A 17,736-nucleotide genomic window follows, 5' to 3' on the forward strand; every position below is an offset into this window, starting at 1 on the left:
TCAGGTGCGCGCGCGAGGCACCGAGTGTATCGGAGGGAAGTGTGAGAGCGGAGAGGACGCTCCAGCAGGAGCAGGGGCAGCATCAGCCACGGGGGTTGTCGAGGGTCTCTTTCGGCGCTTGCCCCGGAATGGGGTGCGGACGAGTGCGAGCTCGTGGGGGTGTTTCCTTCTTCAATGGCAATACAATAAAATGTGCTTTCGTGCTGTTGCGCGTCTCCCCAATGCGACGAGACTAATTTACGCATGTGCACGTGTGTAGGGCTGTGGGCGGTTGGGAGTCCTGTGCATCCTGTGGACTCGCGCCACCTTGTCTGTGAGCTGCCTGCATGGTGTGTAGACTCGGTGTACCCCCCAAGCGAAATGGACAACCGGTCGCGCTGTAGACACCTAATGATACTGGAAGATGGTTTAGGAGCTCAAGTCTGCGTGGCTAGGGTTCGCGTGCACGTCGTAAGCGCTACTTTCGCGCATCATGGAAATTTGGAACTCAATTGGTATACTATGGGATTGCGACGCGCTGTTGCTGTTGCTGAGAATAGTTCGTCACGTCATCGAATGAATAACTGTGTTACTGGGATTCATAGCGCACATCGCGCAGCTTTGCTATTCGGTGCGTCTGCCGTGCGAGGCATTATGCGTTTGACTCGTGCCGGACTGCTGGTTGCATGAGGGTTTGGGGAGACGCAAAAAACAGTGAACTCAAGAGTGTCAATACTTCGACTTGTGGGGTTGTGCACACGGTGCTGCAGCAGCCCAATCGTAAATTGAGTTGGCTTCTCCCTGCTGAAGTCCTTTCGGATTCTCTGTAAGAAGGGAAAGCGTGAGCACCTCAGTTGCTTAGGAAGCCTTCTTACCTGATCCACCATTCTCCTCGGGAAAGGTTAGCGATTGTGGCAAGTGATGAGCGTGATGAATAAGCTACCAACGTCGTCAGTGGTGGGGATCTGCGGAAATGGGGATTGGGGCACCTCAGACCACGGAAGTCGGTTAATGCTGTGCGACGCAAGGCAACTGTCAATCGTTGCCGTCGTTGGCAAGCGGTATTAGGTTGCGTAATCCTGAGTCCCAGACCAATTGCGGCATCGCTTACTGCCAAAGATTTTGTGTTGGCATCTTAACGCTAACTACATTCGCGAAGACGATAGCAGTTGGCATATCAAATGGTTTTGAAACCCTTCTTCAATACGGTTAAAAGTATTGAAATGCATGCATGGATAAGGATTAGTAGAATAATATCCTAGCTCATAATAATTCGATAATACTGACAAGCTCATCCATCTAGGACAAAACCATTCACACGATGGTTGCTTGACGCAGCGTATATTAACTTTCTATGGCCTGCAAGGCATGCGAAGAAAGGTATATGCACGCTTTGAACCCGGAACGCAACCGGAAGTCGATCAGCACGGCGCGGGCCAGCTACAAATTCAATTGGACTATCCAAAATAATCCGTATCCTTGCCGATTACCATCCTACGTAAAGCTTGGGAGGTTAACGGCGGCGGTAGAGGTCAGCAGTCGGCGTAAGGCTACGGCAATGACTGCGGCGACGCCGATACCTGGGGATTTGCAGACGGAGGTCCTCTCTCTGGTACCCGCTGAACTCAGTTGCGATACCACGTTTCCAAATGGCCAGCCACCCTGCCACCCTTGCATAGCGCGCGCCGCAGAGGCGCTGGCCGCGGGCGAGGTCGTGGCAATTCCAACGGAGACAGTCTATGGCCTAGCCGCGAATGCTCTTTCCGCCTGTGCAGTCGGTCGGGTCTATACCGCAAAGAACCGCCCTGCCGATAACCCGCTCATCGTCCACGTGTCTTCCCTGGACATGCTCGCGTCGCTCTACCCCCCTGGCTGGGCCCTCCCGTCCGTCTACGAGGCTATTGTTCGCGACCTGTGGCCAGGCCCATTAACCATCCTCCTCCCCCGAAGCCACCTCGTGCCCGACGTAGTGACGTGCGGCCAGTCCACCATGGCTGTCCGCATGCCCGCACACCCAGTGGCGCTGGCGCTCATCGCCGCCTGTGGTTTCCCGCTTGCCGCTCCCTCCGCCAACTCCTCGGGCCGGCCGTCCCCCACGTTAGCTCGCCACGTACTGGATGACCTGGGCGGCCGCGTGCCGCTCATCTTGGACGGTGGAGCCTGCACTTACGGCGTGGAGAGCACTGTCTTGGACGGGCTGCGGAACCCGCCTGCCATCCTCCGGCCGGGCGGCATCACACACGAGCAGCTGGCTGGCTACCCCGGTCTGGAGGGGCTGCAACTCTACCGCCGCGATTTTGTGGATCCGCAGCTGGAGGCGGCGCCCTCGACGCCAGGTATGAAGTACCGGCACTACAGCCCCAACGCGCCAGTATTGCTGCTGGATCCAGGGGACGCACCCGCGGCTAGCGTGAGCGATGAGGCACTGGCTGCGCGGTTGCGGATAGGTACGGAGTTGTTGCTGGAGGAGCTCCATGCACAGCGGAGGGATGCCGGCGTTGCTGCCAGTCGCAACGAATGTGATGGCACGGGGACACAGGCGAGGACGATGGAGCAGCAGCAACCTCAGGGCCAGGGAGATCCTAACTCTCATGAAATGCCCACCGTTGTTAGGCCCGTGGTGCAGGTGGGAGTGCTGCGCACGAGCCTTCTAGGGCTGCGCACCGGCCCGATGCCACATCGCCATAGCTCCGAGTCGTCATCGCTGCTGTCGTGCCCCAGCCCAAGCACCTGTGCTAACGGTGGGTCGGCCCTTGATTCGCGCAGTGAGCAGCAGGCACCTGGGCTACAGCCTGGTGTGTCCAGGCAGCAGGATAAGTTAGAGGAGGCACGACAAGGCGACCTGTGGCCGCAGCGATTGCCTCCCTACGAGTACGTGCTGGGCCACGTGTCCCGGCCGGCAGCGGTGGCGAGCGAGCTCTACGCCGCACTGCGTCACATGGACGAAGTGGGTGTAGCGGTAATTGTGGTAGAGGGTGTGCGTGATACGGGCGCCGGGGTGGCAGTGATGAACAGGCTGCGGAAAGCGGCGAGTCGTGTGGTGGCGGTATGACTGGCAATCGCAATTCCGACTCAAAACAGATGTTCCGTTGCAGCCTTCTGCAACGCGGGCGTGCGGGTGGCGTGTCGTTCGGATTTACTTCATGAGGTGATCAGCTCCGGTCTGACACTTATCGCATGATGCCTCGGAGGGCAGCAGCTGCGCCACGGAGGCGTTACGAGGGCCAATGCGACCGAAAGGCCGAGACCTGAGGGGTGGGGGGTGGGGGACAACATCGGGGGGAAAGTGGGGGCGGGGAGATGCGCGAACGGTAGCGGAAGGGAATATCCTGGCAGTGAATTGAGCACTGGGTAGGACGCATGGAATGCGAGTAATCTGCGCGAATGCGCTGTATGGTGTGTGCACGTCATTTACGTGGTGTAAGTAGACGTACCCACAGCCATAGAGGTACCATAGCAGGTATAGGTACTCTCCCCCCCCGAGAGGGGGGAAAGTAGGGTGTAGAGGGGGGCCCTGGCCCCCAGGATTCAAGCCATTTCTTAATATGACTGGCAGTAGCCGCTGAGCCCTGCGTTTAATGTGATATTTTGTTCTTCGCTCCCACCACAATGCATGATGCATTAGCCCGATAGCAAGCGCCTTGCGAAGCACAGCAACAGGTAGCTGATGAGCTCTTGGTTACACTGTAATAGTACGCACGAAAGGACACGCAGGGCTTACATCGCAGTGCACACGATAATCTTATGCCAGTTGCGTCTCGAAACGCAACGGCAATGCTACATCCGAAACAATTGATCTCCACGTCGACGCCAAGAAGCCCTACACCGCTGTAGCGGCCGGTCATGAAAGACGCTGCCTGCCAAACTACGAAAGAATCCCAAGGGCGGTAATCATTCTTAACCAGAGCAGTACGCCAGGATAAACGTCCAGGACTGGCGGACAATGCTAGGCGCGACGACAGTCCTCGACAGCTGTGCCGCACATCACCATAAAACAGATTCGATATGAAAAGGCGCAATCTTCTGGGCTCGTAACTCCAATAACACCTGCCCACTCTACACTTCAGCCATCCTTGCGCAGACAGGCCCTGTTGGGCCAACTAACTACCATGATTATCCTGCTGGGGGAGCGGCACCTTACTAGCCCCCTCTACCAATCCGTGCACGCATACGCTTCCGATTTTAATTATGTCCGTCAATCTCCGGTTGTCAGCACGTCCAAAATGACATAATCGTCACTCCGCCAGCCATCACTACCGCAAAGTTATAACCGTTCATTACGCTAAGTGATGCACATGTACATGACGCTATACCGCACTGGGACAGAGTGCCACAAATCCTCACTGCTCACACTGAAGCGCAAAAGAATAACGAGACACAGGTCCGAAGGCATGAGGTTCTTGACATGGCGCGTGCCTAATAAATTGCGACCATAGACCAATGCTGCGTGTTTTCTAACCCATTGCAGTTCGGCGGCCAGTTATGGCGGGAAGTGCTTAACCCACAGATCACGACATCAGGCATGACCACACCGGGCATATCACAGCCCCGTGGGCATGGGCGGGCTCGCGCCGCTCCATGCCCAGATACACCTTATGTCACAACGGGAGGCCACATAACGGAGTTCGCTGTACGCTTGGGGGCACTTGCAAGGAATCCATACTAAAGCGAGAGGCAGGTGCCCCACCTGCCTGCCGTCACGCGGGCCAACCACAGCCCCAACCGAGTAATTGATTTATACGAATGTGCGCAATTTAGAACGTATGGACGAGCCATCTCCATTGCTTCCGAAGAAGAGGCGGCCCCTTATTTGGCCCACCGTTACTACGCACGCGGATCCCGCTAACTGTCCCAGGATAATGTAACCAGTACGACCAGGATGGTCACATGTCAGAGACGGATAACCGAGAACCGACAGAATGATTACCTGGCAACATCGTGCCCCACGACATGGAACCCACAGGAGAAGGCTTATTTTTACTGATTTCTGCAATATGATTGACCGGACTCTCCGCCTACACTTCCAGAATTTGCACGATGGCGTTGTACACCACATCCATGTTGGCGCTACCGGTCATGACGGCTACTCGCAGGGTAGTGCCGTCGCCACACAAACCCTTGGACTGTGTAAATGCAGCCACGCCGGCCACTAAGCCACGCACTTCGGCGATGTCTCCATGTACTACTGTCTCGGGTACTAGGTAGCCAACCTGCAGGTCAGGAAACGGCACAACCACAACAGAAGGCGCCGTGCTGCCATCAGCGCACACCAGCAGATGCCACAGGATCGCAACCAGCGTCGCTGCGAGTTGCGTCCCACGGGTGCTACGTAACCCCAAGCCTACATGAACCCACTACAAAAGGGGACCTAACAACGGTCATCATTCCAGCACTAGCCTTATGCGATGTCAGCTCAATGTCGGTCCCTACAAGCAATACGCGTGACTTCAGGAAGACGGACGATTACGACTGCTTCAATCAAAGGGCACTGTCGTGTTGTAGGACATTAGCCCCTGAAGATGACGGCCTTTGGTTGGAACGATAACAGGAAGACTCTTGGCTGGGCGTATGCAGTTTACTCATCAACCATTAGTCTCATCGCAAAGATTGGTATGGTTCATTGTAAGGCGGCAGCGCGTGACGTTGTTGGTACGCAAGTGAACCAACCTGTCCAAAGTAGACCTCCCGCTGCGACACGACGGACTGATGGCTTGACACTACCACCAGAGGTACGGGCGGCCGGTATTTTGTCACGATGTTAGCGGCCTCGCCGTTGTCCGACACCACCACGCACAGTCCCAGTTTGGCGTCCATGCAGGCCTTGGCCAGCGCCACCGCGGCCGCCTCCACCGTATTGAATGGCTTGGCAGAGAAGTCCCTGTGTTTAGGGAACCACCATAAAGGAATGCCAAGTATTTATCCATGTCCTGATTCCAACCGGCTGGGCGTACACGTACCGGCTTGAGCGCATCTCTCAATCCTATCCTGGTACGTATGCTGACCGTAAGTCATGGATAACAACCGTGTCCCACAGCAGCTTCACAACGTGGTCAGCGCCGCGCACCTGATGAACGAGTGCATGGATGCGTAGCTGGTGGCGTGCTCCGCGTTGCGCACAATGTTGGCGGCCGTGCGGAGGGAATCTGCCGGAAAGGCGCCAATGGCAGTTTCGGAGCACAGCATAAGGCAGGAGGCGCCATCGAGCACGGCATTGGCCACATCCGTCATCTCGGCGCGGGTCGGCCTGGGGTTGCCCACCATGGACTCCAGCATCTGGCGGGAGATGATAACCGGCTTGCCTGCAGCAGAAGGTGCGCGACATTGGTAACAGTGATCAGCATGGTTTGTGCACTTAGATTGGCAGCCATCGCCACAACACGCCGCAGAGCTCCCACAGGATGGGACAGCACATGTTACGAGCTGCTGTGTAGGCGCGTTCACCCTTTGAATCAATTCCGTCGTTTTTGACAAGTAAACGATACGCCAGCAGTTGTGGTTAAAAAGACGGAACCGTATGCATCCTTCCAACTCTGCTCCTGACACGTTCCAAGCCCCTTCAGCACGCGCCCGCACGCACCCGCAACGTTTGCTTTTGTTACAACGACGCTCTGGGCAAGCGCCACCTTCTCTGGTGTCACCACCATTCCCAGCTTGCCGCGGGCCAGCATCACTGCGTCTGCAGCCTCCAAGATCTCGTCCAGATTACGAAGCGAGTCTTCGCTCTCAATCTTGGCGATCTGAAAAAGGTTCACGCGCGCGAAGTATAGGCATCAACTGATGAATCATGCTGCTTCCACGCCGCTATCGCCGTTGTACCAGCCCAAGACGATGTCAAGACACCAATTGCTTAGATACTCAAGCAATAGCAAACAAACACATCAAAGGTGTATACAACACCATAACAGCACTCAGACGCATGCAATACACATGATGACTGGCCCCTCGGTCACTTTTGCCACTACCTACAAATTTCCATCCAACACTCGCGGCTACTCACCAGCTTAATTGTCTCGCCTCCATTGTCGTCAAGGAAGCCGCGAACAGCTGCCAGGTCATTCCGGCCACTAGCTCCAATTGCGATAAATTCGACCTGCAGACGCAAGGAATGGGTGTACGTGCCTTCACATAGCAGGATGGAATTTTTATGATCCTAGAAACACAGACAGCATGCCTTCACCGGCAAGCCGGACGGACGCTTCCCGGAACGCTCTCCAGTGCACTCACCTGGTTTGTGAGGGCGAATTCTGAGATGGCCTCCACGTCTCCAGCGACAGGCACCGCTGCATGGATGGTGACCCCCACCAAGTGCACTGGCTGAGGGCAGCAGAGTCAAGGGTTTGGATCAGGGCAGAGATGAGAAAAATAAGAGGAGCATACTCCACTGCAAGTTTGGGCAGCGAGTCCAGTGAGTCCATCGCAGCTCCTTCAGCGCTCGAGATGCGAGCACCTATGACTTACAAAACCCAAAATCAACGGAGATCACCCCTGCCGGTACCTGAAGTAGCGTGTTGCGAGACCCAAACGTGTCCCAGACGCGCCCACATGCCTACCTTCCGGGGATACAGGAAGGCGTGGTTGAGGACAACGCCATTGACAGGGCCACCGGGCCGCACGGACGTCACTTCAATGTTGATGAGGCCGTCCTGGATACGAATTAGCCCTCCCACCTTGACGCAGTCTGGCAGATCCGCAAGCGATACGCCAATCCGCACCTGCAAGTTCACGGGTATTGTCGAGTTCCATCAAGATTTCATCCATCTCAGGGACCAAAATGATGTGGCAGGCATCTGAAGGAAGTGCTATGCCGTACGTACCATCATCCGTAATCGCGCGCGAAGCGATTATGGTCATCTCAGACAAATGATGATTACTCCTTTGCTTTCACCGGAGCATTACTTTCATCTGGGCTAATGCCATGCCTTGAGCACTGCAAGTCTACGCCATGACTAAGCCACGTCCGGGTAAAACGAAGATGCATGGTTAAATCGTGTCCTGCATTGGCGTTGGCGTACCAAACCCACCTTGTCACCAGCCTTGTACCCCACGAAGTGTGACGGTGATGTATCATCTGTGCCGTACATCTCAACCTTGTCCCCCACCTGCACATTACGTGGTCACACGGTTTAACTCATCAACTCCGCACAGCTTACAACTGGATGCAAGGCTTGCTCGCTGCCGAGGAAAATGCGGTTACTATGTGCCGCCATTCCGGCAAACGACGGGTGAAATGCAGCCATGGCCCACGGCCAGCTGCAATCACCTGGAGCTCAATCTTATCGATGGGCTTCCGCGTCTCCCGGTCGATTAAATAGCTTGTGCGCATGACGCTACCCTCCAGGTCCAGCATCACAGCCACTGTTCGTTTTTCCTCGGCACAGATACTGCAATGGTTGGGTAGGACAGGGCATGGCGCGGCTAGCGCATTAATAAGGGAAATGTCGACATATGTCAACTAGCTAAGGCATGGGTAACGAACCAAGCAGTTCGGAGCTCTTGCCACAGTCAAGACGACTAAGACAAGGAAGCACATATGTCCAAGCCATGTCAACGCAGTCCAATACGCGCATGGGTTCTAAGCAGCAGGCACGCAAGTTCTTTGACATAAATGGTACATCTCGCCCAACAAAACGGTTGCCCTACATAAGGCAAACGCCACTTCTTAATTGCTGCAAACCTCATGCCGATGCATGAATGGCAATAAACGCACCTCCGCAATTTCACGTACATCTCCTGTTGCCATTGCATAGTGCCATGCGCGACGTTAAACCGCGCGATGTTAGCGCCACTGGTCACAAGCTGCCTCAGGACCTGCAGCATGAAACCCGACGTAGCAGATTACGTTATGGACCCTAGCCGCCTCCTTCAGGGGCGCAAGGCAAGCGACCATCAGACACTTGTCAACCTCAGATGCCTTCGTATCAGTGCACCTGACGCATTGACGTAGACACCGTTTCTCCTTAGCCGTACCTCGTGGTCGCTGCAGGCGGGACCCACGGTGAAGCCCAGCTTTGTCTTACGGACCGGGCTGTCACTGCTGACCAGCATGGGCAGGTCAATGGTCGTAGACCTGGGTGGTGGCCAGAAATAGCAAAGCAATCGCACTGAGAAAAACTTCCCAACTGTGTCAGTACTCAATTGTTATCTGGTGCGTAGTATCTAAGGGCCTGTAGGTGGCAAACGGCGTAGCTAATTCCACACTGCCCTAACGTGTGACCCCGACCCCCTGCGTGATTTCAAAACCCGGGCAGCCCCGGCGCACCCAGAGGCGCATTGCTTGAGGACATTTGCACGCACCGCAAAGAGATGGTTTTGGCCACGAACTTGGGGTCCAAGGCGGAGCTGCTATACGCCAACGAGCCCAGCGCGTCCATGTTCAGGGCACCCGGTGCGATAGTGACAAAGCTCTCACGCTCTGGCAGCGTGTCCATTGAGTCCAGGCTTCCCCCGCGCGCTACCATGTTGCTGATCAGCACGAGCACCTATCGGGGTGTCAGGGCACAACCTCAGGCGAGCAGCGACTCAATCTAGGCATACAGATTGCTTTCATACCGTCCAAGACACGTGCAAATCATGGCCAACCACGATGTTGTTTGCCTTAATCACCGCGAACTGCCTCACGTTTATTAAAATAACGGAATGCTGGTTCCTCAGTCAGTGGCCGCATGGTAAGGACTGCGGCAATGGAGGCTCCAGGCTACCCTCATCAGGCAATCGTCTAGCGCGGACCCCACTTGCCTCTTTGCCCGCGACGCACAGGCCACGCTCCACGCCATAAGCCATGGCCTCCACCAACGCTGTCTGCATGCCTGTGACATCCCGGATGGGCATCCGCAGCAGCTTGGGATAGCAGCCAAACAACGCGGCGCAGTATCGTGCCAACGACGCGTTGCTTGTGACCACCAGCACAGGCGCGAAGGGCCGATATTTGGCCAGTAAGCGAGCCACCTTGCCACCCTCCGAGAATACGACGATCATGCCTGGCGGGTTGGTTAGGGTTTCAGCATGGCAACATGAGCCGTTCAGCACTATAGACACAGCATTAGTGGATGTGAGAATGTGAACTAAGCAGGAAACATACAGTCGCCAGTGTCAGAAAGATTGTGGAATTGTGGGAAAAAATTGCGGACTTGGCCAGACGGCACAGGCAGACAGGACATGCAAACAGCTTGTCTGATCACTATTGGATGACACGCCACACTTTCTGGCTTTCACGCCTGCATCATGAGTCTGGCTTGGTCTCACCGGGCCGAATGTCAACGGCATTCTTGGCAAGTGTCGAGCAGATGGCTTCGATCGGCCCCACAGGCTTGGGCGTAAATTTCCGGATGTAGTCGAAAGACTGGTAGAAGTTGACACCAATCTCCGCAGAACGCGCGATGCGGGCCATGGTCTCGACGGCTTGCGCAGGGTACGCGCCATTCGCGCTTTCGCCTGTAAGGCAAATTTATCGGTTACGGCGGTGGTGAAGTCCCACCAACCCATACCAAATAGATTTGCGTTTGGAAGATGCCCCAATTACTTCGTTAGCTCCCATCCTGGCATTACGGCACATCCGATAACCTACCCGAGAGCATTACCGCGTCCACTCCGTCCCATACGGCGTTTGCCACATCAGTCATCTCAGCGCGTGTTGGAACTGGGTTCGTAATCATGGACTCCATCATCTGGGTCGCGCAGATCACGAACTTGCCGGCGATGCTAGCTTTCGTAATCAACATCTTCTGTGCCAAAGGCACCTGCGGCAGTTGGCGAATGATACGACAATAGAAGAATTGAGTGGAACAGTACTCCATCTCCGCAGAGTTATGGCATGGACATGTAGGCGACTACGTTTCCTACCACGCATCAACAACTAAATCATGACCGACTGGAAATAATGGTTTAATGGCAACCCCTCCCGAAACCCGCCAGGTCGAATGAGGAAGGCTAAGCTCACCTTCTCCACAGGAATCTCCATGCCCAGGTCGCCGCGTGCAACCATGACGCCGTCCGTAACCTCCAGAATCTCGTCGAAGTTCCGCAAACCCTCCGCATTCTCGATCTTGGAAATGATTTTAACCTGCCGCATCCATTATAAAACCAGCAGGAGGGACGCTGCCTAAAAAATACGAGTTTATAACGCATGACATACAGGCACCGCCAGTCGATCGCTCATCCTTATGAGCCAGGCTGAACGGATTAAGGCCTGCCCTTGTGACAACTATTCAAACTTACATTCGTGCCGCCTGCGTCGTCCAGGACACTGCGGATGAAGAGCACGTCCTGCTGGCTCTGCACAAAGGAGGCCGCCACGAAGTCCATGTTATGCTTGACGCAGAAGTTCTGCAGGTCATTCTTGTCCTTCTCGGTTAAAACCGGAATGTCGACTTTGACACCTGGCAGGTTGCAATTCTTCCTCTGACCCAGCTTCTTGGTGTTCAATACGGTGCCAATTAGCTTGTTGTCATCCACGATCTCCTCCACGCGAATTGAGATGCTGCCGTCCGCTAGCAGGATGCGATTGCCGGGCTTCACGCTGCTGCAAAGCTTGGCATACGAGAGTCCAATGTGTGTCTCGCCCGTTTCCTCATCCTTGTAGCCCTCCCAGGTGGTGTACTCGTCTCCCACTGCGTGAATGGTCACTTTCTGGTCGACCACCAGCTCAATGTCCTTGCCGCCTCGCAGCATAGCGGTGCGTATTTCGGGACCCTTGGTATCCAACAAGCAGGCTGCGTGAAGTTCCTTCTCAGCGCACACCTGCATAACAAGCGGTGTCGGCCGTCAGCAGACCGTAAACGCAGCGGCCTTAAAGCCCGTGCAGTATTGGCACAAGAGAACGCCAATTGTAACCCCCGCAGCCGGCGTTAGGATTGTCTGCCAATGCCGAGATGCTCAGGTTCCTGACGCATTTTGTTTGTGTTGGTGGCTGCTAAAAGCGTACAGGTACATGTGAGGAGAGGACAAGCAAATTCTGTGCGAAAAACAAGCTGTCCAGAACGAAAACCACGCTATACGTGATGTCCAACGTATATAACAGAGTGCCTATCGGATTTCAAGCAAAATAGGCTATGACCTCATACTACTGCCAACTAAGTAGGGCAAGTCTTTCGGATAGTCTGAATTCGCAAACAGATCATGTCGCGACGGTGTGAACCTAACTTCGTCATTGTATTTCCAGTTATTCCTCCTTTTTCCTTCCGTGATTTTGTGCATTTTTCTATTGACTCTTCCATCAGCCTGTCCGTGTCCAGAGATACCACCCGTTTTGTTCCCCTAAAAGGAGCAGACTCCCCTTCCGTTGGCCCCCTGTCCCCTTTGGGGAAGGGCTCATCAAGTTTGGGAACCGAAAGGTTTACCAAAGGGGATGACACTTTTTGGGTATGACACCCTAGGTATCCCCTTGCAACCCTGGCTCGCATGGGCCCATTACACAAGATGAACGCAACTTTACGTTCAACATACACACACAGAAGGGTCCGCAAATCAATTGGCACTGCATGTGCTGTACATGAAATGTATTAGCTGGCACTACCTCCTAAAACCCACCTTGCGGAAGCGCTGCAGCACCGCCAGATGGCCCTCGTGGTCGCCATGGCTGAAGTTGAGACGCAGTACGTTGCATCCCGCATCTAGCAGCTTGGCAAGCCCCTCCTCCGACCAGCACGCTGGGCCCGCCGTGCAAATGATTTTGGTCTTGCGTACAATAAACTTCCATTTCTCCTGCTCTAGAATTGTGTCAAGCCCAACCTTGGTAGACCTGCGTAGGCGTTGTGTGAACAGATGTTGGCACACAACCCAGGAAACCTCCTCGCTACATCCCTTAATTTGTCCCGAAGCACTACAAGCATCGCAACGCGCTACGGCAGCTGCAGAGCATTGTTAAATAAAGCCAACCCATCACGTACCTGTGGAAGACAATTGTGTCCCCAGGGTAGCAAGTGTGGCTGTACTCAGCGGTCGTCGGCTTCCCGTACACCAATACACGGGCCACCAGGCGTTGATCATCGTAGATCTGTCCAGGATACGGCCGGTTGCGTCACACTATTAACTCATGTCACAATAAGCATATGGCCTTGGTAAATCCAAGGATGGCTTGACATGTCTGTGCTACGAAGGCTGAGGGTTGCTAAACGCCCACACACTATGAAGAATAAGATGCAATTTTAGGCGCTTACTACGCCACGAACCAATCGGTCAGATCTCATGGCTCCGTTATTCAAAGGCGGAACCAGGCTCCACAAATTCCCAGTAACTAGACCGCACAACGGCGGCATACCTGCGTCGCTGAGCTGGCTTTGCGCCTTTGCAGCACCACCAATTGATCGCCCTCCCCGACATCCGCCAGGCCCAGAGCGCGCGCTGCTGAAACCGCCGTTTCCACGAGCTCGCTGATGCTCACGTTCTCGACGTCCTTGGCAAGGACTCCCATTTGCCCGAATATGGACCTGTGCCAGCAACCGGTGTTCGCGATGGAGCCACACACATAACAGCTACAAGCATTCGGATGCTCCCAAATAAAACCCTCGAGCGACGCAAGATAAGTGACGCTTGTGCAGTCATAAGTGCGGTATGGCAACCATAACCCTCCGGCAGAGCAGCAGCAACGTACTCCAGCTAAGGGTCAGGCACGAACGAAACGGCCCTAGCCACAGCCCAAACCATGTATTTGTCCTTGCCCACCTGCAGTGCCGCACTAGCTGCACGTCCGGCGTGACAACCATAACGGGAACCTGCGGGCGATACTTGGACACTAGCGCCGGCGCACGCCCCGATGTGGTGATGCAAACCATAAGCTTCGCGTCAATGTCAATGGCTGTCATGGCGGCGCCGCTGCACACGGCCTCAGCGCCCGTCATCGGTTTTGGCGTATGATTGCGGAGAAAATTAAACCGCTTTGTAGTCTGCGGGCATTCAGGCAGTAACCGGCAGGTCCGTGATGATGAGATAGCCTGTGAGGCCAAGGCAATTTTCACCCAAGCGGCCCACCCACCTCCACCATATGCTCTGCATTGACACAGATGGCGGCCATGGTGGCCACTGCCGCCTCTGGGAAGGAGCCGTTGGCAGTCTCGCCTGCGGAAACGTAAGCACAAGGTCTTAATGCACATGCAGTCCCACTACAGCGCGGGATGCGGCCCGTTGCAACACCATGGCGTGCCTCAGCGCATACACTGCAGACGACGGGAAAATGCCCCAAATGCGTCCGGACACGTCAGATGCTGCCGTTGCAGTCTGGCATGGCTATCCAAGCACTTGACGCCGTGTAGCTAACTCAAGACTTCTTCGTTGTAAAACTTCATGGGACTTACCCGACAGCATGACGCAGTCGGTACCGTCAAGCACTGCATTGGCCACATCTGTCATCTCGGCGCGAGTCGGCCTGGGATTGGTGATCATGGACTCAAGCATCTGGGTGGCGGTGATGATGAACTTGCCCGCGATGTTGGCTTTGGTGATCATCATCTTTTGCGCCAGGGGCACCTGTTGTCCACAGATACTGAAAGTCAAATGACAGGATCCTTGCGGTTGCCATTGGTGATTCATATGCCCGCTCATGAGTTGACAGTCTACATTTAATCAATCACATCCCTGTCCGATATCTTGTAAAGGGTCAACGCTGCACGAACCTTCTCTGCCGCAATTTCCATGCCCAGGTCGCCGCGCGCCACCATAATGCCATCGCTCTCCTTTAAAATTTCGTCGTAGTTCACCAGGCCCTCAGCGTTCTCGATCTTAGAGATGATCTTGACGCGGTTGCCCCCCACATCGTCGAGAACGCTACGAATGAACTGGACGTCAGCCGCACTCTGCACAAAAGACGCGGCTACGTAGTCCATATCATACTTCGCGGCGAAGTTCTGCAGGTCATCAATGTCCTTCTCCGTCAGCACCGGAATCTCCACCTTCACACCCGGCAGGTTACAGTTCTTGCGTTGACCCAATTTCTTGGTGTTCAGCACGGTACCTCGGAGGAGTTTCGTGCTGAGGATTTCCTCTACGAGGATCGAGATGCTGCCGTCCGCCAGCAGGATCTTGTTGCCCTGCTGCACGCTGCTGCAAAGCTTGTCATACGACAGACCGATGCGGGTCTCACCGGTTTCCTCGTCCTTGTAGCCCTCCCAGGTGGTGTACGCCGCTCCGACTGCCTCGATGAGGATGCTCTGTCCAGCAACGAGCTCAATATCCTTGGCTCCCCGCAGCATGGCAGTGCGAATCTCAGGGCCCTTGGTGTCCAGCAGGCAGGCCCAATGCGGTACCACCTTGACGCCTTGCGCTTGGAGCTCTTCCTGCTTCTGCTTGCAGACCTAGGGACACCAAGAGTACAGCAGGTGCGTTGCGATGGTAGTTGAGAGGCGCAAAGGGAACTTCATGTGTCACTGCATGGCCGCCCCCTTTCCTGTGTGGCCGCGTCCCGCAGCAGCCCGTTAAACCACCATGCCCACTCCAGATGTGCTCACCTTCCGGAACCTCTCCAGCACCTCGTAGTGACCCTTGTGGTCCCCATGGCTAAAGTTGAGCCGAATAATGTCCATGCCCGCGTCCAGCAGCTTGCCCATGGTCTCCTCTGACCAGCACGCCGGGCCCATGGTGCACACCAGCTTGGTGGAGCGGCCATGCTTTACTGGCGCGGTAATGAGCGGCAGATTGGTTCGCGTGCTGCGGAGGCTCCGCACGCCAGGCCGCTGGATGGGCACACCCGATGGCGTGTATAGCGTGTTGCCTGTACTCCAGTTTCTCCGTTTAAGGCCAGAGCCACCTGGCTTGACGACCGTGACAATGGGGTCCGAGTCAGCGCTGCCAGTGTGGCGGCCGCGCGCAACAATCATTCGGCAGTCGTGCGCAAAGGGCGGCAGAAGGCCCAGGCTGCGGACCTTCTCCAACGCCTTCTCCGCTAGCTCCTCTGACTCAATCTCCAGGCTCTCCAGTAGTAGTGGCACCTGGCCGAAGCTGACGCTAGCTTGCCGAAGAACCTGTCGCGGTTAGGGGCAGGAGATATCTGGTTAACTCCCCAGCCAACGTAGTCAGTCAACCAATGAATTGAACGCATGGGTTGCGAATTTATGTCTGCATCGTACACACCGTTCGACCTGGGAGTGCTCCTCAATGAAATTGCGCTATCCATTTAAGATGGCAGGCGCCGCGGCAAAATGCTTCTCATTTCCATATGGCAAGACGACCCAGCGGGCGTGAAGGTCTTCGCCGCACAAAACCCACAATAGACCCCTGTCCGGCTCGTCGGTCTGGACTTATGACACTCACTCACCTGTGCGTTGGTGCTGGCCACCACCACGAGGCATGGCGGGCGATACTTTGATATCAGGTTGGCAGCACGACCATTCTCGGTCAGCACCACAACAAGCGTGACGGCAGTACTTCGTGCGACACGCCTGAAGGCCTACGCATGGAAAATTCACAGGACCAGACGGTGTCTCTCACCAAGATCGTCAATGATATCGCAGACGGCTGTGGACCGGCACAAAGCGCTTAAGGTACATGCAGGTAGGTATTGTGCAAAACATGGCAAAGCAGCGGGGCCACATTCGAAGGACTGAACGCTTGGCAACGTTACGCAACGCGTGGGAATCGCCAACACAATCAACGCACCTCCGGCGTCGTGTCCTCGGTAAAACCAACCGCCATGGATGCGGCTGAAGATAGCATGCACTCTGCGGGCTCCATCGCCAGTTCGTTGCCCTTAGTTGCCCAATACCTGAAGTGGTGAAGTAAACTCAGCATTGGTATAGATACCAAGCCTTCCGGATCGGATGGAAACCACGGGTATTTGCCCTGGCCATCCTTATACGCGGAGCACAAGGGACATGGCGCATTTCTGGGCACAACACGACAAGCAGCATGCGCTGCGGATGCAATATGCCTCATACAGCAAATGAAGGGCTGCTGACCTGCGCTCCGCAGGTTCCGTACCGGATAAAGCTGTATTGCGAATAGTAGTCCACGCCGACCTCCGCATTTGCAACGATGGCAGCCATGGTCCGCACCGCCGTATCTGGAAAGTCGCCGTTGGCGCTCTCGCCTGCGGAGAGTAAAAGGGTGCGAGACAAGTCATTTGCATAGAATGCAATGTGGACCACAATGTCGATTAATATCATACTCAGGGCATCAGGCGGCCAGGGCTGAAGCATATATAATGAGGCCACCATCCAAGCTCACCCGAAAGCATGACGCAATCCACACCATCGTACACAGCGTTGGCAACATCAGTCATTTCGGCGCGCGTGGGGCGGGGATTGCTGACCATCGACTCCAGCATTTGGGTCGCGCAGATGACGAACTTGCCGGCGATGTTGGCCTTAGTTATCATCATCTTTTGTGCGACGGGCACCTGATGTAGCAAGCGGGAGCATGCCGGGAGAGCAAAGGCCCGCATTCATACGCCAAGCAACACGGCCCTATGCTATATCTATCCATAGCAACCCCACATGGGCCTCCATTCATTTTGTAGGCGCGCACAAGTGGTTGTGTCATCTTTGCCGTACGGCGACTCTTGAGACCCAGCCATTTCGGTGGTTGAGTACAACCGCCTGCTTAGTCACACGCTTACTTTTTCGGAAGGAATCTCCATGCCCAGATCGCCGCGCGCCACCATAATGCCGTCGCTCTCCCGCAAGATCTCGTCATAGTTGTTTAGCCCTTCCAAATTTTCAATCTTTGAAATGATCCTGACCTGTTGGCCACCGACCGCCGCGTCCAAAGTACGGCGAATGTACCGCACGTCTGCTGCGCTCTGCACAAAGGACGCTGCCACAAAGTCCATCT

General features: G+C 55.2%; 2 protein-coding genes across 2 annotated transcripts; one reads left to right on the forward strand and one right to left on the reverse strand.

The window, feature by feature from the left end:
- Nucleotides 1-1,537: 1,537 nt before the first annotated feature.
- VOLCADRAFT_56845 (uncharacterized protein) lies at nucleotides 1,538-3,031 on the forward strand (the record flags this gene model as incomplete). The annotated part of the gene is made up of 2 exons (XM_002947010.1): nucleotides 1,538-2,415; nucleotides 2,785-3,031. 2 exons carry the CDS (start codon nucleotides 1,538-1,540, stop codon nucleotides 3,029-3,031), a joined length of 1,125 nt encoding a protein of 374 aa, XP_002947056.1.
- A 605-nt stretch (nucleotides 3,032-3,636) lies between these two features.
- Nucleotides 3,637-17,185, reverse strand: VOLCADRAFT_120419 (uncharacterized protein; the record flags this gene model as incomplete). Its single annotated transcript, XM_002947147.1, has 31 exons — nucleotides 3,637-5,189; nucleotides 5,647-5,857; nucleotides 6,044-6,278; nucleotides 6,557-6,716; nucleotides 6,977-7,069; nucleotides 7,204-7,293; nucleotides 7,530-7,691; nucleotides 8,001-8,078; nucleotides 8,240-8,360; nucleotides 8,687-8,787; nucleotides 8,947-9,046; nucleotides 9,274-9,458; nucleotides 9,706-9,956; nucleotides 10,222-10,410; nucleotides 10,544-10,715; nucleotides 10,916-11,038; nucleotides 11,194-11,715; nucleotides 12,505-12,715; nucleotides 12,864-12,970; nucleotides 13,235-13,403; nucleotides 13,639-13,859; nucleotides 13,949-14,031; nucleotides 14,268-14,439; nucleotides 14,586-15,263; nucleotides 15,417-15,521; nucleotides 15,555-15,929; nucleotides 16,223-16,354; nucleotides 16,396-16,422; nucleotides 16,564-16,669; nucleotides 16,885-16,993; nucleotides 17,131-17,185. The coding sequence occupies 31 exons, from the start codon at nucleotides 17,183-17,185 to the stop codon at nucleotides 4,995-4,997; spliced, it is 5,538 nt and encodes a 1,845-aa protein (XP_002947193.1). The 3' UTR covers nucleotides 3,637-4,994.
- Between the last annotated feature and the right edge of the window lie 551 nt (nucleotides 17,186-17,736).

Source organism: Volvox carteri (assembly GCF_000143455.1).
Source record: "Volvox carteri f. nagariensis unplaced genomic scaffold VOLCAscaffold_5, whole genome shotgun sequence".
NCBI classification, from domain to species: Eukaryota; Viridiplantae; Chlorophyta; class Chlorophyceae; order Chlamydomonadales; family Volvocaceae; genus Volvox; species Volvox carteri.